Here is a 21,535-nt window from a genome sequence, read left to right as displayed (position 1 = left end):
GCTAAATCATATATCTGTTGGAAGCAATGATTGGTTTTAGCATACAATTCAATAACAAGGTTATGACCCACAACACTCTGCAGTAGTGTCAGCTGGGGAAGAGCTGTTCTGCAGGAATGTGGTTGTCTAAACACCAACCTTTATATGTGTATTTCATAGGAAGGCCACCCACTAAAGTGGATTTGAAGCCTGCTTTCACAGTGTGCACCATGTGCATGTGGAGCAACCTTTCCTCTCTTTGGTCACGAGCAGAATGGACACCTTGTTTTTGAAGATCTCTCTAAATTGTTCCTTCTGTCCTGGCAGGTCTTCACAGTTTGCAGGGGGCTTTGTGGGTTTGGTGTCACTTGGCTTTGCCGTATTTCATCCCAATTCTGACATAAGCTGATCTTTTCTTTAGGTGTATCTGACAATTCATGAAGCTATTCAGTTGGCTGGAGAACAGGATTCTTATGGAGGAGGTTATCCCAGAGCGATCTGCAAAATGTGACCCATCTCACACCCTCTTTAAAGCTAATGGGAGCTAGTAATTTCTTGATGGCAGTGCTAGCGCCATTAGGTATTTTATAAGCTTCTGGAAGCCTGCCACTCTTTCATTTAGATCACTCATAGCTGGGAGGGGAGAAAAAAATCCCTCAAAAGCTATTGAGTCATTAGGAGAATTTTGATTTCTTTTTTTAATTCCAGAAAGTTTCCCTTTCTTCACTCCTTCACCTTTTGCATTTAGAGTGAATCCTCTTAATAGCATTTCTATCTACAAACACGAGCTCTGTGTTTCAGCAGAAGTCCTGTGCTGATGTAATGTACTACTCCTAAAGCACTGGAGTTTTTTATAATGATTTAAAAAAAGAAATTAAGATTGATGCATCATTAGCTGCAGATGATGGTTATCTTGAGGCAGAAATCTGCTCCATGATAAAATATCTCATTGTTTCAATAGAGTGCATTGAACAAGATGTAATCCTGGTGCTTTTTTCCTATGTTGAATTTGCTCTGTGGGAATTGCAACCTCAGTTTTCCAATTTGTTGCACAAAGTGTAGCAGGATAGGGCCGAGGGCAGGAATGGCTGTGCCAGACTCTGTGCGTTTGTTATCAGGGAGGTCAGCGTGTGGCTGTAGTAGCTGTTTTTATGAAGCTGTTGACAGCAAATATTGGTGAAATCATTGCTGCCGTCTGTGACACCTGAGAATTAGCCTTTGTGCATTCATGGCATGTAGCTGGATCTAAAACCTTCCTGGGAAAGGAGGGAAGAGTGCTCAGAGAAGCGATTTATTGCTTTATATTACTTTGGGCTTGCTCTGGAGGGTCTCTCAGGCTTTTCACAAGTAGATCTCAAAGTGTACTAAGAAGAGCTGTGCTACAGCTACTTCTTTTACAGTAGCTGGAGGAACCAGAGGACGGAGAACACCGTGTTCAAGTGTTCAAGGCCGGGTTGGACAGGGTTTGGAGCAAGCTGCTCTAGTGGAAGGTGTCCCTGCCCGTGGCAGGGGGTTGGAACTGGATGAGCTTTAAGGTCCCTTCCAACCCAACCCAGTCTGGGTTTCTATGTTCAAGTACTGATCTGCTTTATAGCTGAAGACCCCAAAGATTTTTTTTTCATGAGTTTGGATAAGGCTCCCAACTTTCCTAATATGAATAACACTATGTGAAGAAAAGCTTCAGATATTTCCCATGGTGTCTTAGGTGAAGAAAAGGTAGAAAAAGTATCTTACAGCTTCTGTTCCAGCGTCCCTTCTTTAGTGGCTGTAAAATCATTCTTTTCACCAAATATCAAAGTTGAACATTGCCTGTCTTTAGTTTAATTAATCTTCTCACTGGTTTTAGTTATGAATTTTGTGAAGCTCTTGTGTTTTAGATAGGCATTTAGGGAGCATTCTTTAATTAAAGCCAAACTGATTTTTGCCTGTAGGCATAGGGTTTTTTGCATTAAAAGGTAGCATAATTTGAATTATATTCTCCTGAACCTGAATCTTTATGTGACACAGGGACCAGTAGCCCAATTTCTTTCCTGCTGTTGGTTATAATAGTAAGTGACAATGAACAGCAGCATGTAGGCTTACAAGATCACATAGTGCTTTATGGTGGGGCATGGAGAGCATCTGGTCAAAGTGTTAGGCATGTTAATAGAGTATGCTTGAAGTATTACACTGCTTAAGTAATATGCCCGTTATCTGGAAATACTGTACTCCTACTTACGGAATTCTTGGAGTAGCTACGACTTGGCAGATTGTATGTATTAAATGCATACGATGAATTGTAACTTGCCACTTTCCAGTAACTTCTAATTCTTCTTTTCCAATGACCCTCCAGCCTCCACTTCCTCTGCCTTTAATTCTGTTTTACTGGAAATTTTATTTTAAAGTAACTTTTATTTTAACCAAAACCATGAATTCTGGGTGTTGCAGGTTATCAGTAAGAAAACGGCTGTAGGCTAAGCAATAGAACTCGTGTTTGTTACTTAACTCAGATGTCTTTTATAGACAGACATTGATTCTGGGGTTTAGGGAAGAGTCAGTAACAAAGTTTTCCAATACAAGCCTGGGGTTTTTTTTTTAGTGCTTTCCCCCCGTGCCAAGATTTAGCTTGAGGAAAATGTCCACCACAGTGAGTTGAGATTCACTGGTTATGATTTAGTTTAGGTCAGAGCTTGGCTTCTCAAATGCAAGAAAGAAGAAATGTGAAAAGCTAGGCCTTGTTTAAATCAAAGATGATTGTTAATTTCGACAGTATAAACATAGGTACATCTTCTACATGCATGCGCACTTGATACATGAGATGGTTTTGAGAATCAGGAGGTTGATGGCATGAAATCTAAAGGATTATGTGTCTGCTTCTGTGTGCTCACTTCATCTTACAGATTTTATTTTGCATTTCCCTATCTCTTGATTAAATGGACATCAGTTAAGACTGGTTTTCCCTTTTCTGGTGACTGTAGCATTGCTGGTCATCTGGAATTGCTGCTTAAAGAAGTCAGATCAGGTCGGAGCTATATCTTAACCATGGTGTTTTTCTTCTCTTCCTGCAGAAGGATGTAGCTCTGAAACCTCAGGAACGTGTGGAGAAGCGACAGAATCCTCTAGCCAAGAAGAAACGGGAAGCACTTACCAATGGGCTGGCGTATCTCCCGAAAAAGAACAGACTCCACCACCACCAGTACAGCTCTGACCGAGAAAATGATCGTAATCTCTGCCAGCACCTTGGGAAAAGGAAGAAGATACCGAAGGGCCTCAGACAGGTAGGAAACAAGTTATCTGCTGTGGAGGGGGGGGGGGCTCTGGCTGTTGGCACATGGTATGTAGAAGTGGATTTCTAACCTCTTTGTAGTTGTTTTATTCTTGGGCCACTTGAAACTGTGTCCCAGTACTAGAAGAGATTAACTGAGTGGGAAAGCAAGTGGTGTATTGATGCTGGAGCTGAGTTGATTAATAAGTGAGCAAAGGTTGAAAGAGCCTTCTGTAGACTGGATGTGAGACTGTCAGGGCAAATAAATGTGGTCTGTCTCTTACGTTGTTAGGCCAACTTTGTACATAAATATGCCGTCTTGTCTTTAGACTTGGTACACAAGTGTAGGACTCCCTCTGAGCATGAAGGACACAGTGAGGAAACTGTGAGAGGGGCAGCTGTTAATTAAGACAAAGCTCTTAGGACTGATTATGGTGCGAGGAGCTCATTTGTAGCATGTCAGTGTGTGCTCTTGGGTTACTCATCACCTACCTGTAAGCAAGAACCTCCTGCCTGCCCACCTCTGGTGTTCCCTTGGTGCACACGTGACACAAGTGAGTGTGTAGCTCCAGGGTTGCAAAGCTTGAGGATGGAATCTTGGTCTCCTCTTCAGGACTCTGCAGGGTTGTGTTTGGTATCATCTTTAAAAAAGAGGAATGTGTGACAAGTGTGGTTTCACAGGTGAGCAGGATGCAGAAAAAACAGCCACGTTTTGCCTTTTCTAATGAATGTGTGTGTGTTTTTTATTTAAGACTAAATTAGAGCTGGACATTTTAAATGTAGCATGTGCTGTGTGGTCATTTGGCTCATTGTGAAGTTCAAGTTCAAGGTAACAGTGAAGAGGTCAGCTTTGATCTAAATGTAAGTGATGTTAATGACTCTTTAACCAGGAATTATATTTCTAATGGAGATGGTTGATTTAATGGAACGAGTCTTTATCCCTGTTTAGCGCAAACCAAATCTTGCTTTGCAGAGAAACCTGTAGAGAAATAGTGAGAATTCACTGCTGCTCATCTTGTGAGCTCAGGGAAAGGGAAGGAACATTGAAAATGACAAGTACATTGGCTTGTGTTCATTTTGATATTTAGAGTTACTGAAGCTGGTGAAAAATATGTTATCATTATTTTTAAGTCTACACTGTATAAAGAAACAAATTGTAACACTCTACACTATGACACCCTTTAAGGTATTGCTTCAAATTAATTTTACTGTGCATTTCAAAGGGAGATGGGGAGGCTCTTCAGGACAGTTGATGCAATGGTTATAAGCACATATTGAAGATTGCTGAGTTTCCTTGTCAATTTTCTGTGTCCACCTGCGCGGTCTTCATGCTGTTCCTTTTTAATACATCAAATGGTCAGTATATCTGCTTTGTGCAGTAGGAACCGGCCTTGGTAAGAGCTGACTTTTTGCACTCTTTGATTCCCCTGGCATAGCCTACTGTGAGGTGAAACCTTTCTGCCCAGTACTTAAGCTGTGAAGGAATTGGCCTTGCTGCTGATGGAGGCAATTTGTGAGGTTGTGTTTTTAGGAATAAATACACACTGGCTGGGAAGGTATTGAGTTGACAGATGTCATGGAGAATGGTTTTCCTTTTAGCTGATAAATCTGAGTACTCTGCTTAATTCCTGAGGGATAAGGCTGAAAGGAAATAAAATATCTTGCTCAATATAAATCTAATACATTTGGTAGGGGTATAGCTTCTTAGATAAGAACATTTTAGTCTCATGAAGAGTTTAGGTGCTGACAAATCCAAGTGGCTTTGGCACTTAGACATGGAAAAAAGATGTAATGGGAAAGACTATAAAGCTTATTTAAGAAGACATGCCCACACAGCCTTTATACATAGTATTTCTGGGAAGCATTTTCTGTTGTCTTTCAAGACAAATGGTGAAGACCTCAAAAGAAGGGAGGAGAATGGTAAGTTCTGAGGTGGGTTTTCTGTGGCCATGTAACACACTTGCCCCAAGAGGGACTCTTGTCTGCACACCTTGGGTTTGTTTCCCCACCCAGCTCCATCCCATTGAATTCCCAGGTTCTTGATGGGAAGTCAGGTTGCTTGGCAACCTTCTCAGGTGACAAGAAGAACTGGGGCCTCTGTGTTTTGTGCTTGGCAAAGTAGGAGTGTCCAAAGACAAAGTTCAGTATGCTTCAAGGCCAGGGTAAATGGGGCCTGGAGCAGCCTGCTCTAGTGGAAGGTGTCCCTGCCTATGGCAGGGGATTGGAACTGTATGAGCTTTAAGGACCCTTCCAACCCAAACCAGTCTATGGGTCTGTGTTTCGGGATATATGTATACACAGTGTCCTTGCTATATTGGAGTTATGTATTTTATAGGTAAACAATGTATTTTGCCCCTGTTATCCCCGGAGCAATGTGTGAATATTATACCTGGATGTCAGGATGCGGTCTCGAAGCTGTCACTTGCATTCCCATGCTGGCATAAATCCTTGGCTGCAGCCTGTCCCTGTTGGGAACTGTTTTATACCTGGTTGTTTTACCAGGAGTTAACAGTTGTGTCCGATTCGCCTTCTTGTGAAGCCTGTAATCTTTTGGAAGTAACTCTCACATGCAGGATTTACAGTATGAAGCTCCCTCGTCAAACAGTTTTAGTTGAAGGCAGCTATTAGAAGGGCTGCTAATTAGTTTTCAGAGAAGATCCTCGCAGTATTCGTGCAGGTATTTATCCAGCTCTGCTGAAATGCCTACAGGTTTATTGAAATCCACAAAATGTGAAACTCTACCTTAATTAAGGTTCATATTTTACTAGCGAGAAGACTTTTGAACTCTGCTTTGTGAGCTTTTATAAATGTACTTATGCCTCAAGGAAGTTTTAGTTGGCGTTAAGCAAACATAAGACTCATCAGAATATTTCTCCAGCATTTTAATTTCCATTAATCGGCGGTGGTGATTTTATGTGTTTTCTGTAAAAATCAGCTGGAAATCTGAAATTGAACATTTATAACTAGTAAAAGGGTGGCAGAAAGTTTTAAATACTTTTTAATGAGTTTTTATCCCTCAAGGTCTGAAGCAGAGTGGGGTGTAGGAGGAAACAATGAGTTGTCATTGCAGGAAGTGTTGAGAGTATTTTGATAGTCAGAGGGAAGGATCATGTCTCTTTAGTCAATGGGTGTTTGCTGCCTCTACCATTTCCTTCATTGTTTTATCTATCTGCTGGGAGATTCATATGCCCGTGGCAGGGGTTGGAACTGCATGAGCTTTAAGGTCCCTTCCAACGCAAACCAGTCTGGGATCCTACAATCTGTAGGAATATTCAGCTTTGCAGTCAGGAAGGGGTTTTGCAGGCTTTTAGACAAGCCTGTACATGACAGGTAAATGAGCGTGGAGCGGGAGGTGGCTGTTAGCTCTATGGTTTGTGGTGACACTGGTCGGGGAGCTGAGCAGATGGGTTTGATTGTCACCGGCAGTGTGATTCCAGCGAGAGCTGACTGTGGTGACAAGCGATTTACAATGTGCTATTTACAGTTTGGGTTTGCAGTCTCTCAATGACATCCGAGTGCTCTTTAGCAACTGCTTTCATTACTGCTTTTCTAAGAGCTGTTAATTGAAAATGAAATTGTGGGTGGGCTTTGGGAGTGCAATAGCAGCTACAAGTATTATACTCTACCATGGAGAACCGTTTCATTTCTGTGACTCCCAACTTGTAGCTCAGTGCAGCAGCAAGGGAAAAAAGGTGTGTGTATTTGTGCAGTGTGAGGTCAAACCCCGTGGAAATACTGCATCCAACCTGCATATGCCTGGAATGAGTGATAAAGGCTCAAATCTCCTTTTATATAGCTGCTGTGGTTTGGGATTACTCTCCTGGCAGCCAGTTGATTTCAGTGCCTGTAAAACTGCTGAAGATGAGGTAGGAACCTGGGCCATGAAAATAGCTTGTGGCGGGACAACAGAGGGGTTTGCAAACCTTGCTGAGTGCATTGGGGCTACTTCTGCATTGTTGGAGGTCTGGCTCTGTATGACTTGTTAAAAAGAGCATTGCTACCAGCTTATAGAGTGTGGGCAGTGATGCTGCCGTGAATTAATGAAAATCGAGATAATGTGTCTTTCCATTCTGTTTGTAGAGAAAGAGGTTGGTTTGCTGTGTGTTTTCAGTTTAAAAACACTAATGCAAGCACTTTGAAATGTCTAGATTTGCTCTTTGTGTTGCAACCAACACAGCATGGTTTGATTATGTGCAAGTGTAGTCAAAAGGTTGAAATCACCCACAGCAACTGGTCACAAGTAACAGGAATATGCAGGGGGCACTGCTTTAGTGAAACTGTCTGCTCTGTGTTGGTATCATGTCATCCAGGGGGTTGTTTATTTGGGTTTGTTTGTCAGTCCACACTGTGAACAACATCTAACTTGAAAAATAAACTATGAAACGATGGGAAAAAATCGGATTACAACACTGGAAGTATGGAAAGGGCCATATGCAGATAGCTGTGCACTGAGGTTCCACAGCATGAGTGTGTGCAGGACTACGGAAGATGCTGGTGTGATAAGCAGAGAAGCTGTGGCTGCCCCATCCCTGGCAGGGTTCAAGGCCAGGTTGGACACAGGGGCCTGGAGCAGTCTGCTCTAGTAGAAGGTCCCCCTGCCTGTGGCAGGGGTTTGTAACTGGATGAGCTTTAAGGTCCCTTCTGACCCAAGCAATTCTGTGATTCTATATGGAGGGATTGATAAATGTGGGCTGTGAGAAGCCTTTGTAGGATGGGAAGGGAGGAGCACATCTGTGGGGAAGGGGTGAAGTGGTGGGGCTTTGCACAGGTCCAGGCTGGGCAACATGTTTTTTTGGAAGGGTAAATGTTATACAAGGGAGTGTGTGTGTGTGTTTAAGGATATACCGGAAGAGGGGGCTTGTTGTGTGAATTAACATCATCTGTGTCGGCTGATGTCCAGCTCGGTGTTATCTTGTCTGCCATCACGCTGTTCAGAGGTTGAGTGCTTTGTGCTGGCCAGTTGGTAATTTCATCCTTGAAAGGGAACTGGGCTTTGTTTTGCACACATGCACTCTTTGTGGATTATCTGTATGTGTGAGAGACCGTGTGTCTAAAAGCTGGGCTGCTCTTCAGTTGCCCCTCTCATTTCCTTCTTGGAAACTGCTATTGGTGACAAACACTGCTTGAATTACAAGCATTTTGTGATTCTCAACTGCTGTTTGCTTCTGATCAGAGGCCACAGAAATCTCCAGCTGCACTTAACCCGCAGTCACCATATCCAGCACGTCATCTGTGAAGACACCCAGCTGCTCGAAAGCATCCAAGCAACTTCTGTGCCCTGATAATATATAATTGAGCTCAATGGGCATAGAAAAGATTGTTGTTCTTTACAGAAAGGACCACAAAATGATGCGTTGCTTTGTGTGCCTGTTGTTCTGCGCCATGCATCCCCCATCCCCCAGGGTTATTGCCATTCCCGACCAGGCACTTTGGATTCCTTGAAAACACACACACCAAAACAGGCATGTAGTAGGAAATGTGGAGCCATTCACAAATCCAAGTGCGATGGCAGGATGCAGCTAGCGCTTCCGAGCCAGGAGCTGTGCAAACACCTGCATTCATTGATCAGAAGCTGCCACTTTGCTGAGGATTTGCCTGCAGTGACGTGGCACAGGCGTTTCCCCCCCTTCTCATCCCCAGCCTCACCTGCAATCTTTCAATAAGCTATTGAATTATACCTCTCTAAATGATACGCTGCGAATCCAGCGGGTCCTAATTGCTAATGATGGTTCTGAAAGACTTTCATTTGACTGTAATTAAGTTTGCAAGCAATCAGCTGCCCTTATCAGAATTGAAAACACATATAATGTAAAATACAGGCTGGTGGTAATGGAGCCTTTTCTTAAAAGGAGGAGGGAAGAGGAAGATGTTTTATTAGCAGAAGCTGTGACATATTTTAACACCTTGAAAACATCATGTGTGAAATTAATTCTGTTCAGTATTCTACCATCTGGCACTGTTATTGTTCTGTATATATTGCCATGTAAAGTGTGCTTTTTTTATTTGTATGGGTCTGAACTTCGGTTTGAAAGAGTAATCATGAGTCCAATTGATTACTAAGGATGTTATCCCTGCTAGGTGAGTTAGAAATCCATGCTGGAAAATCCCATAGACTCAAAATGGCTTCCCCATGGTGAGCTTTGGTTGCAGGGCTGAGAAAATTGGAAGAAAAGGGCCTTGGTTTTGCCATGCCCTTCTCCTGTGAAGGAATATATGTATTCAGAGGTAAGAGAAACTCTTTCCAGCTGTTGTTTATGGAAGCTGAAGTAGAAAATGCCTGTATCTTGGACTCGGTACCATGATAATTGCTTCATAGTGTACTACTGTTCCTGTCCTTTCTGTATGGTCCTGCATAAAACCCCAGCTCAGAGCCTCCAGTGAGAGGTAGTGGGTATTAGGAGCTCGTGTTTTTGGCTCAGGTGTAGGCACAGAGTGTCCCCATTTGTAGCTGCATAAGAATATAAGCTTAAAACCTGGTTACGGTGTTGTGTTTGCCCGTTCTAGCAAAAATATTGGCTGTTTGGGTGTGGATTGGCTTTTGACCAGGACTCAAACATGAGCATTAATACCTGATAACCACATATGGTGACCAGTAATTATCGTGGTAGTGTTGCTTCTAGATGGTAGAGCTTATATAGCCAAGGGCAAGGCATGAAAGAGCTTAGGTCATACGTAGAAACAGAAACATCCAACCAGGTTGGATGGGGCTTGGAGCAACCTGCTCTAGTGGAAGCTGTCCCTGCCCATAGCAGGGGGTTGGAACTGGATGAGCTTTAAGGTCCCTTCCAACACAAACCAGTCTGGGATTCTATGATGATAGTATCTCACATTTCTCTGGAGCCAGTGGTGTGAGCTGATAGCACCAAGGATGTGGCAGAAGGGTTTATCTGCCTCCCCTGCTTTCGCCTGCCATCGCTGTTGTGTTGTGCGTGATCAGGCTTGTAAGAAAATGAGCAATGTTGGCATGTTTTTATTTCTAATGCAAATTATGCCACTGCTTTGTGATCTGCCCTGCTGCATCTCACTTTGTCTTTTGGCTCCAGCCTATGCAGCTGTGAAACGAAGTTGCCAGAGAGATGTCACCATCCCATTACCAGAGTGTGTAATGCTGCTGGGAGAAAGTGCCCCTATGTGTACCACTGACCCACTGTGTCCAGGGTACCAGAAACTCCCAGCCACTTCCAAACTGAAAAACCCATGATTAAACCCAGTGGCTTTTGGATTAACCTCATTATATTAATCAATTGGAGATCTTGAGAATAATAGTAAAGACAAACTGTGCATAGAACAGTTGTTGTCTCTCAGGATTATCTGTTTCTTGAAGCAGCCGCTGTTTCAAAAGTTCCCTTGCATTCCAGTAAGGAATTAAACAAAAGATTCATTTTGACTGAGGCTACTTGGAGATAAATGAAGCTGCAGCTTAAGTCATGTAAGACTGTATAATAAAGTGAGCACTTTGAATTAAAAGAAGAAATCTTCCAGCACTTTTTAATATACCTTTTTTCTGTGTTCTACAAATAACTTAGATTGAAGCCAACAGTTGTGACCTGTAGGTTTGCCTGTGTATTAATTGGAGGCTCAGAAGTTCATCTTTAGATTTGTTATGGAAAAAAAAATTGAAATGTTGATACTGTGTTACTTGTTTTTTGTTTTCCTCTACAGACTGTATACAGAAAGGTGTGAGGAGGTTCAAGAGCAATGTGCTTTAATGTGGTTGTGGCATCCACAGCACGCTTGTGGGTCTGCAGCATCCTTCTGGCGCAGGGATCATCTCTGGGGAGCGGGCCCTGTGCTCTGATGCTGTTCCCACTGTGACACCTGCTCTCATGGAGGGGTGGGTGCAGGCAGGCTGTGGTACCCCACCACAAGCACTGTGGTGGTGGAAGAACTGTAAGGGCAGGAGAGCAGCCTCAGCAGCAGGCCAGGCTCCTGCCTCATATTAAAAATCAGTTAGGCTTTTGTAACCTTATGTCCAGCTCCTGAGCACTGTAACTGCATGGATTCAGGGGCATGGCCCTGTGTTGTGTGCTTGACACTGTTAAAGTGTCAGTGAACCACGCTCATAGAATCATAGAATAGTTAGGGTTGGAAAGGACCTTAAGATCATCAAGTTCCAACCCCCCTGCCCTGGGCAGGGACACCTCACACTAAACCATATCACCCAAAGCCTCGTCCAGCCTGGTCTTGAACACTGCCAGGGATAGAGTGTTCACAGCCTCCCTGGGCAACCTATTTCAGTGCCTCACCACCCTAACAGGAAAGAATTTCCTCCTTAGATCCAATCTAAACTTCCCCTGTTTAAGTTTTAACCCGTTACCCCTTGTCCTATCACTACAGTCCCTAATGAAGAGTCCCTCACCAGCATCCCCTTGGAGGACTTGTTCCCTTAGCAAGGGTTGTGAAGGGCTCCTAGCTTGGCCATTCCAAGGGGAAGGTGACAGTGAGGAAAAGAGGTAATTCCTTGAATTCAGTAAGTGGGGCATTTTCCCATCTGTGTGAACTAAAGGCAGTGCTCCAGTGTATGTAGCTAACTGGTACAGCCCCACTGATGAAGAGGGGGAGGCTGTGATTCTTCCAGGCCTGACTGGCTTCATTTTGGGCTGAGATTTATCAGAAGTGAAAGCTTCCCCCATGGTGTTGCTGGAAGAACCATGGGAATGTGTTGATAAACTTCCTGCTTATTGATTTCAATAGAGCAAAAAATGAGCTGCGTGTAAAGTGCAGGAAAATTATTGATACTCAACCTTGGGAAGGTTATTCTCTACTTTGGGTGGTTTTACAAGCAGAATGTTGTATTTCTATGAAATTAAGACATTTTAAGTTTTGTTTGTGTACAAACTCATGGAAATGGAACAAACTTAAACATGGGAAACAGGGACTTAGATTTTAACCCTTTTTCATAGCATATGAACTGTAGGCAGTAGAAAAACCTCTTTTGTTATTGGCAAAAATGTAACATAGCTTTATTTTTTATACTGAGCTTGCTGTACTCTTGAATAATTCAACAGGATGTTTCAAATCAGTTCCATTGCCAGTTCAAGAACGTGGTCTGGCCATTACTGCATAAGGCCATGACTCCTAGACCAGACAAAATAGACTTGTCCTTATGTCCTGACCTCTCCCTGGAATGATTTTCTCTGTTCCTTATTAAAATACAGTGAGGTGATATAAGGAAATTACCCTTAAGTAAGTTACTGTTGCTAAAAGAAAACAAATATTTTAATGGAAAATCAACTGCAAAAGTGAATGTGGTTTTGTATTTCATAGAAACAGAATGGTTTGGGTTAGAAGCTTAAAGCTCATCCAGTTCCAAACCACTCCCACTAGAGCCTGTTGCTCCAAGCCCCATCTAGCCTGGCCTTGAACACTGCCAGGGATGGGGCAGCCACAGCTTCTCTGGGCACCCTGTGCCAGCGCCTCAGCACCCTCACAGGGAAGAGCTTCTGCCTAATGTCCAATCTCAGTCTACCCTCTTTCAAAGAGCTGTATTGCCTGCTTTGAAGTTCCCATGTACTGTATGTACCTATTTGCCTTCCCAGGTAGTAGAATTACAAATAGGTGTAGGAACCAGTGTGCTTAAGAAAGAAGAATCGAGTTCCTTCTCATGCTGCTCTTCTTCATGAACAGAGAAGCAAGAGAGCAAACCCTGAATTTGCTTGTGAAATGCCATTAGGCCTAAGCTTGTCTCACCCTGGCAGTCTCATAGGGCTAAAGAGGGCCTTAAATTAATGAAACTAGTAAAGCTGAGAATGGGAGGAGAGCTGGAAGCTGCCATTAAATACTTCTGTAAGAGATTGCATTATGAAGATTTTTCATAAAGGTATTTTAATCATAAAGCAGGTGGGCTTCATCCTGGCCATATGAAGCAGCAAACATTTGGTGCGTGAAGATTTTCCGTGCTACTCTTGCTTTGCCAACTGCGTTCATCTTTTCCTTCTGAACAGCTTTTACTCTGACGTAGCTGAACAAAATATCTCATACTTTTATAAATGGAAACCAAAATAAAACCCAAGTGCCCAAAGCGGGGCTGAGGGTTAATAAAAATGGAAATTCTCTTCAAATTACTAATCAATCTGTTTAATGTTTTATAGTCTCCCCTCCCCCTAACACATGTTCTTCTCTTGTAAAGCACCTTATTGCTTCCTGCGTGTTTACCAGCTTTTAGCAAGTCAAGCAGCTTTCAAATTGCTTTGATGTTAATTATAGAACTTGTTCAATAGGGCCTGCTAGGTGAGGGAAAATAGCTCATATATTTAAGAAAATAAATTAATATCCAGACAATTACTCTGTGCTTTGGTTCTGAAGAAGGAAATGACAAGATACTGATGACTTCAGTGTTGTGTTGTCAAACAAATGCTGTATTTGGGTGGCATGCTGCTCTCAGTTTGCAAGATGTGATGTTAGTTGTCTTCACTTCTACTGATGATCAAGAACAACTGTGTGCTGAGGACTGACCCTCAGAATTGTCACAGGAGTTGAGTTCCAATATCTCTTCTGACAGGTTGAAGAAACAGGGAGTTTTCCTTAGCCCACAGAAGCAGTTGCTGTAAACCAGGCTGTTGGATCATGGGCTATTCCAGCTGTTGCATCTGTTCTTCTCTGGACTCTGGTCCATCTGGAGCTGCTCTTACACTGCTCAGTTCAAGTGCTGTTGCATTGACATTTTAGCTGCAGCTCAGTTTGGGGATTTACAAAAAAGCTCTTAGGATTTGGAGAAAGCTCTAGCTGTCTGTGCATAAAGCTGCCACACACTCGGATCTGAGTCAATCACAGAGTGGTTTGTGTTGGAAGGAACCTTAAACCATCCAGTTCCAACCCCTGCCATGGGCAGGGACACCTTCCCCTAGAGCAGGTTGCTCCAAGCCGTGTCCAGCTTGGATCAATTGGCTGCTCAATGTCAAGATCCAAACCCCTTGCAAGGAAGCATCAGGCAGCGTGTCAGTGTGGGAGTTAGGGACTGTGGCCACTGGGGACATGCACTCGGCGGCCTCTGCCGAGTCGCAGCCTCATTTCCTCATCTTCATCCTGTATGTAAATTGTGTTTAATCATAAAAAACTTATCTAACAATTCTAATCAAGGCATAAAGGCTTAATCAGAGAATTTGTGCAGTGTTTGGAGATCTTCAGATGAAAGGTTTGGTACCTGATAAATGAATATGAGTAATTTCTAGTACAAAGCACTGTGGCCATTAAAGCTGACTGTAGAGTCTGTCACAAACCAGGGCTGTGTTGAATAACCACAGAGTACCTATCCAGAAGGAACGTAGAACCTTTAGCTTATTAGTGGCATTGTATTTATACATTAGCAATGCACAAAGGGGGAGGGTGGAAGATGCATCATTATAAAATGCTTTTGAAAGCTTTGAAGTAATATTTGTGGCCTGATGTTTCCTATGAGAATTGCAGCGTTTTCAGTGATGGAAAGATACGTACAGTATTAAGGCTTGTGCTTCCAGTGTTTTAAATGAACCTGTGCTTTAGTCTGCAATAAATACTGAAAATGCCCCCTTCAAACTTTCTTCTTTGTAATAATGATGCATTTTGCTATAATTATTACTGGTGTGTTGTTAGTGGTCTACCATAGCTACCAGTGGGTGTGTTGTTTTCAGAAGCAGTAAGTGGTGTGGCATCTTGAATACTATTTTAGAGTGATCATAAAGCATTTCCTGGAGTAGAGCTGTGTAAGTCTTAACATCACATTGGGGGAAAGAGACCTTACCTATCAATAGCAATGCAAGGCTTGTAATTTTAAGTCTTTCTAATTTAAATCATGAAAATCTGTTTTTCATGAATAATTCAGAGATCTGATTTAGTAGAATTATTTCCAGCCCATGTATATTAAACAGTCAACCTGCTACGCCTGTTCTGTTTAAGACACTGTGGATGGGGGTTTTCTCTTTCCTGCATAAGTGATCATCTTTGTCTGTTAGAAAATAAAGCTGCTGTGGTATTTTGTCCTTTTGATTGCATGAGGATTTTTCTTTATACCTTGTAGGCTAAAATTCAAGCTGAAGAAAAATAAACCCTTTACTAGAAGAGCTGCTAGAATTCAATTTGGAGAGAGTAAACCTTGTACTATATCCATTAGGAAAATGGCAGTATTCTTCCATTTCCTGATGTTATTCAATTACTTACCCTGCTTCCTGCTTTTAGTGTAAACTGTATATTTTAGCTCATGACCTTTGACAGCAAATTGAATCAGGAGTGGAGAGGCAATGAAAGTGGCTTTTTTTTAAAGACTCTTTAAAAGCATTGGTGTGTAGGAAATTTGGGGTTTGTTTTGTTTTGTTGTTGGGGTTTTTTTAAATAAAGCTCACTGTGGATTTTGTAATATAGTGCATTTTTCTTGGAAAAAAAGGTAGTTTAAGTTAATGTCCTTCTTTCTTTGCCTTGGAGAAACAGCACCGTCTGCATAGCTGTTCTTGTTAGTGCATGCCTGCTGAAATGAGCATTGCATATTTTAGTTAATACCAATAAAAGTGGAGTTTGTTTAATTTAGAATCAAACCCTTGTTTAGATTGGATTAGCACTTTAAGGAAAATATTGAACTTGTAAAATGATGCAACAAATGTTGATGTAATCTTGGCTCCTCCTGGATTGAAGCCCGTTTACAAGCTTTCCATCCTACTGTTTCTCTTGTGAGTATTGTGAACACAAAAAAAAACCCAAACCAACATATTTGTCTGAAGCTTTTCAACACAGGTACCCCAACCCCACCCAGAACTCTGCAGAAACAGTCAGTAAGAACATGAATGCTTCCCAGATCAACCAGCCCAGCCATAGCCAGATCCCTGCTCCTGATGCAACATCACACATGGTGTTCCCTGAGCTTCTCTACTAACAGTTGAATGAGACTGTCACAGTTCTTAGCTTTATCTGAGCAGAATGGCTTCACATCATAGTTTTCCCCAAATGAATTTTTTTTACTAATGAATGATAAAATTAACTAATTTTACTAATAATATTTTTACTAATCCCATGTCTTACTAGAATAGTGACATTTTGAGGGCAGTAAGAGTCCATTGGTGTGTTCACAATTTGAACCTGGATGGAACAGAACTCAAGTAATGAAAATCAGATGTCTTAAATTTGTTTATTCCAGTGTAAAGAAGTGGACATCCCCTTTCCTTCTCTGTTACAAAGCAGCCTGCCTCTCATCCTAGCTGTTGTAGTATCTACTTGCACTGGAAGTGCAATCTCTTTGTACAGTGAGTCGCCAGATTTTCAGGCTTGTACAAAGTGCACAGTTGTATCATGGTCTGTCTTGTGTTTTGCTAGGAGAGAGCCTGGCTCTTCTGCGTATGTATTTGCCTAATATGGTACAAGAGCTCTGTTGCTTCGGGTTGTGTTGTTCTGCAGGCTGTTCCAAGATAACATTTAATTCTTTCTTGCTCTGGCTGCAGCAACGCCAAGTATTTGTTGAACATCTGTCAGCATGTTCAGATTATTAACCTAACTTCTCATTTATGTTAATAAAAACATTTGGGCTTCTTAACAAGCATGTGTAACAGCTCTTAACACTACTAGTCCTACTGAAATCCAGCTGAGAGGATTGACACAATCTTACCCCAACTGGCAAAGCAGTTGCAATTCCTCCTTAAACAGCACTGCTGCACTTTCTGTGCTGCCTAGGCCTAAAAAGTGGAACAGCTTATAAAGGGTTGTCTTTAATCTTCAAACTCTAAAGCTCATCATGTTTTGGCCCAGACTAGAAAATATGGGAAATGGACACCAGAACGGTTTCCAAATTTGGCATCTGTAACCAGAAAGTCGTGGTCTGTTGTACCCGTTGCAGAGCAGTGCCTGATGTGTTACAGTGCCAATAGAAGTGTGGTGAGGGGCACTGAGCAACATAATGCTGTGAGATCAGGACCTGTAAGTGCTCTTCTTGAATGTGCCATGGGGGAAGGTCCCTTCAGTCAACGAGCTGGGATCTGCATCCTTGGAGATTGATACATCTCCCCTGAGCTGAATCAGCCTTGCTGGAGTGGGCTTGGACGAGGTCACCCCCAAGGGCCCTTCCAGCCCAAGCTGTTGTGTGTCTCACAGAGCAAGTAATTTCTGGGAACAGAAACTGCCATTTATTGTGGTTCTGTGGTGTCTGTTGGGCTGCTAGCGTAATATGTGTGACAAGCAGCTCTGAAGCCAGCTTGGGAAATGGTCCTTGCCTTTGGGTCTCCAAAGGCCTTTGCTTTATTGTTAGCACACAGTTTTTTTTGCCAGCTGAATTAAAGGGCAGATCTCCTTTTTGGACTAGATGTAGTCTGCTGGGCAGTGAAACACACTTGGAGTCATTCTCCCAAGTCCTATAATCTTTTACTACAGATACCATTAATAAAAGTATTAATTACGCTGTTCTGGAATTAGGATTTCGTAATGAAACCTCAAACAGGCAACTCGAGCCAGGTTGGCCGAATGTCACGAAACACTCAAACTTGAGCTGCGGGTAAAAGAAAAGTCTGAGTTACTTCAAGGTTTATGGTTAAAAGAATGTGAAACTTTTCCAGCTTGTCCAAGTTTTGACAGCAAACCTTGCAGCACTTGGCAGGCCTGGCTGGGTTTCCTTAAGTGTGAAATGCAAGATAAAACTGGTGCCTTGGAGCCAAGCACAATGAAATGAGAAGGTTCTCCCAAAACAAAGAGAAGAGGAGACACACACATTTTTCTCACAGCTCTCCTTCCTAGCCTGGTTTAGTGGGAGCGTCCCCAAGTGTGGTGCAGGGCGCTGCAGGAGAAGGTGCAACTGGAAGAAATACTTGGTCTGGTGCCACGCATGGCTCTGCTGCCTTGGAGGGAGCTGGGATGTCCTGTGCCAGCTGAAGGGTTTGCCCATTAACTTACTGTTTAGCTGTAAGAGTGAGCACAGAAGTGAGAGGAGTTCTTAGAGGTTTTCTCATTGCCTAGTAGTGCGTACAGCAGGACCAAGATACAAGCTGCAATTAGAAGCTGTTTTGAATACATTTCAAATGTTTGACTTGGATGGGAGGGCAATTTTCTCTCTGTCCTTCCTTTCACCCTTGAACTGGGACTTGCACAGCCTGTGAGGCTCTATCCAGAAAGGCTTTATAAGAAAAAGGAGTGGTGGGTTCAAGTATTTGGGAAGATTTTGCTGACAGCAGCTGGAGTGGTGTTTCCACATGTGGGGAACTGAGGTGTCAGCCATCGGACGTTGCTGGTTTTCCACTACACTCAGAATTCTGGTTGTTTACCGTGTTTTGAATGTGTTTGAATGACTTCAATGCTTTGAGTATTCAATTGTAACAGCTTTTACTTCCCCATTGTCTTTTTATGTCCTGATTGAAGTTGGGTTGGGGTGGGGTTGGAAGGAGACAAACAGCAGTTGTGGGGATATTATTTTATCTGTTACTGGAAAAGTTCAGTATTTTTACACAAGACTGTAACTCTGATGGAGATTGCTGCTTGCTGTTTCAACATTAACCTGAAGCATGCTTGTGTTAATGAAAGCAACGTTCAAGGGCTTCAGTGGACCTTTGGAGCAGGGAGGAGGAGTAACTACTAGTTACTAGTTACTACTAGTACTTCTACTAGTAACTCTGTTGGGGCAATTGCATGTCCTCCCCAGGCAGGACAAAGTGCAGCCAGTTTCCTCTACTACCAGCTAAACTTTACCATAACCTCTTGGAGTGACTTCTGTAGTCAAAACCAGTTTGTAAGGCAGGGGAAGCGCTCCTCATGTCCTAACCTCATCAGTAATACAGCTTGCACCCTTGAGATGGACTTCGGTGGAAATCTACGAGTATGGACACTGCCCAGCATCCTGTCACGCAAAGGTTCAGCCAAACCTTTGAGCATTGTAATGTTTAGATCTCTGATCTCAATAATAGACTCGCCATCTGTGACTTAAAAAAGATGCTTCCCTGGAGGAATCTGGCCTGGGACCTCAAGGCCACCGCTCTTTGTAACTGTGCTCGCTGCTGTCGCCTCTGCCCCGGCCTCTTGAGGGGAGCAGTTTGTCCCCTGCTCCTCCTGATCGATACCCGTCTGGGAGGCACAGACCCGCGGGTAGGGCGCAACAGGCGGCCCGGCCCGGGGCGGATCCAGCGCGGGTGTAATGGCGCTTCCATAGGACGGCTTTGTTCTCCTTCCATGTATCCCGCTCCTCCTGCCCCTTGCCGCTCCTTCACGTGTTGCTCATGGTGGCATTTCCGTGCGTGTCGGTGAGCTCGGGGCGCTTTGAGCACCTTCCAGCGGGCGGGAGCGCTGCCGGGGCCGCCCTGCTGAGGGGCCTCCTCGGCGGGGCTGGGGCTCCCTCTGCGGACCGAAGCGGCAAAGTGCGGGCCCCGCCGCCAAACCTGCCCGCCCGGGCCCTGCAGGCCGTGCTGGGGAGGGTTTTCCTTTCCCCCCTCACGTAGGAAAGGGTTTGGGTTCGGTTTTGTTTAGTTTTCGGTGGGATTACAGCAACGCTGCGAGGAGCACGTCGCAGTTTCGACAAGATGAACGTCGACTGGCCTCCCCTGGCTGCCTCCTGAGCAAGAAAACAGCGATCGCACAGTGTCAGCTAGAGGATCTGCTGACAGAGAATCGGAGTTCCACAACACCCCAGGTTTATTCTTTCATCTTGCCAAAGCAGGACAGCAATTCCTCCATGAGCAGCAGCCGGTGAGGCCCTGACAGCACTCGGAGCCTTCACGCAGGTCTGGTTGCAGCAGTGGAATTTAAAGTGTAAATGCTCATTGACAGGCAAGAGGCTGAAGGTGGGACTTGAGAAGAGTCCAGTGTGCTTTATGGTGCTGTTTGGAGGGAGAAAATCTGTGAGAGAGCAGCAGGGCTGTGGAGCTGCCTCTCCCCTTCCTGCAGGCTGCTCAGGCTGAGTCTGCTTGTGCCTGGCTCGGGTGAGTGATGAATCTGCCTCCAACTTCCACTAAGACTTCAGTTAACGCTAAATCTGTTACAGTTTTTGAGATAGTGACAGGAGCCTTTCTTGGAGAACCAAACCCAACGTTGCTAAAGGTGTTACTTGCCCCCTTCTTCCTTTGGGTGGCTGCTAATGGGAGTGTAAATGTCAATAGTGGTGATTGCTTTCCTGCTTCCTGAAAAGAAATGAGGAGAGGTTTCATGTTGGAAGGTGTGTATGGTCTGGGGTGAGTAGCAGCCCCTGTCTGCACCCCGAGGGGTCGCTGCCAGGAAATGACAAAGAACAAGGAGCAGGGAAGTCCTGGGAAGGTGGCAGAGCCTAGCGAGCTCTAGGGGTCCCCCTGATCCTCCTCTGGAGCTCACGAGAGCTTTGGCTGTTAAGACCTGTTTGCAGAGGAAATGTGATCACATTAAGCATCTTCACAATCATCTGTGGGTGTTACTGGATGTGGCTAAAGCTTAACAAAAGCAGCTCTAGCTCCCCATTGTTACCGCCTTGAACACCAGCTTTCAGAGTAACTGGCTGGAATGAGGAACTGTGATTTTATTGGGCCTAGGCTCTGAAATATTACAGGTTTTGCTGCCTTTACAATGCCATAGCAAATTAACAGCAGCACTGACAAACTGTATTTTGCCTGTGATCAGCCTTAGTAATGTATTATTCAGCCCAGCCATGATTATTTTTTAATGGTATTGAGAAGTGCAGAAGCATTTCAGTGTGGCTGGATGGGAGTGGTGGGTATCACTAATTGTAACATTTTCATTATAAATGCGGATAAAGTTGAAGGTTAAAAATTACATCTTTTCTGGTGGAGTAAGCGGTTACATGGAACGTAGCAAGAGATGTATATTGATGCCATAAAGTTGTTAAAGGGCACGATTCTCTTCAGAAAGCCTGCTATAACTATGGCAGCTAAAGAAAAGCTGGTTTACATTTTCCTCCTCCATTTCCCCTCTACTGATGAGGAGCAGAGTCCTGACACACATCCAGCACAGCCTGGTTTTCTATAGACTTTGATCTTCTGGTTGGATTCTCTGATGTCTAATAAGGAATAAGCTTATGCTGCAGTCTGTCTTGCTGTGGAAACACTTCATGCTCTTCTCCTCCATCTTGATGTTTCCTTTCAGGACTCGGTAGTCATTTGGTAGCTGAGATCACTACTCATCAGTCAGATATGGTTGCAATTAATTTTATAATGCAAAATCAACATAAATTGCATTAAATTTGGTAGGGTAGATGAGCTGTAAAACCTGGTGACTGGCAGGTGACTTGTTGGGCTGAGCTTTTAATTTCAGCCTGTTGAAATGGAGGCATTCCAGGTAGAGTGGTAGACTTAAATTGGTGCATTCAAATGTGTGTCTTAATTTTACTACGTTGAGGACAGGACATCAGAGGTTTGATTCTGCATCTGGAAGTGCTGTGGTTTCTGTGCTGTG

At 43.6% G+C, this 21,535-nt stretch overlaps 1 protein-coding gene across 7 annotated transcripts in view; it reads left to right on the top strand.

The window, feature by feature from the left end:
* AUTS2 (activator of transcription and developmental regulator AUTS2) overlaps positions 1 to 21,535 on the top strand; it is a 733,350-nt gene that overhangs the window by 195,270 nt on the left and 516,545 nt on the right. For all 7 annotated transcript variants that reach the window (XM_057410696.1, XM_057410700.1, XM_057410698.1 and 4 more), the window contains exon 2: positions 3,027 to 3,236. In XM_057410696.1, the coding sequence (XP_057266679.1) occupies positions 3,027 to 3,236 (210 nt within the window). The remainder of the gene's footprint in view (positions 1 to 3,026; positions 3,237 to 21,535) is intronic.

The sequence above is a fragment of the Pezoporus wallicus genome, unplaced genomic scaffold (genome assembly GCF_028554395.1).
Source record: "Pezoporus wallicus isolate ANWC-B61680 ecotype Strahan unplaced genomic scaffold, APGP_CSIRO_Pwel_v1 contig_8705, whole genome shotgun sequence".
NCBI lineage: Eukaryota > Metazoa > Chordata > Aves > Psittaciformes > Psittacidae > Pezoporus > Pezoporus wallicus.
This window is presented reverse-complemented; position numbering and strand designations above follow the sequence as displayed.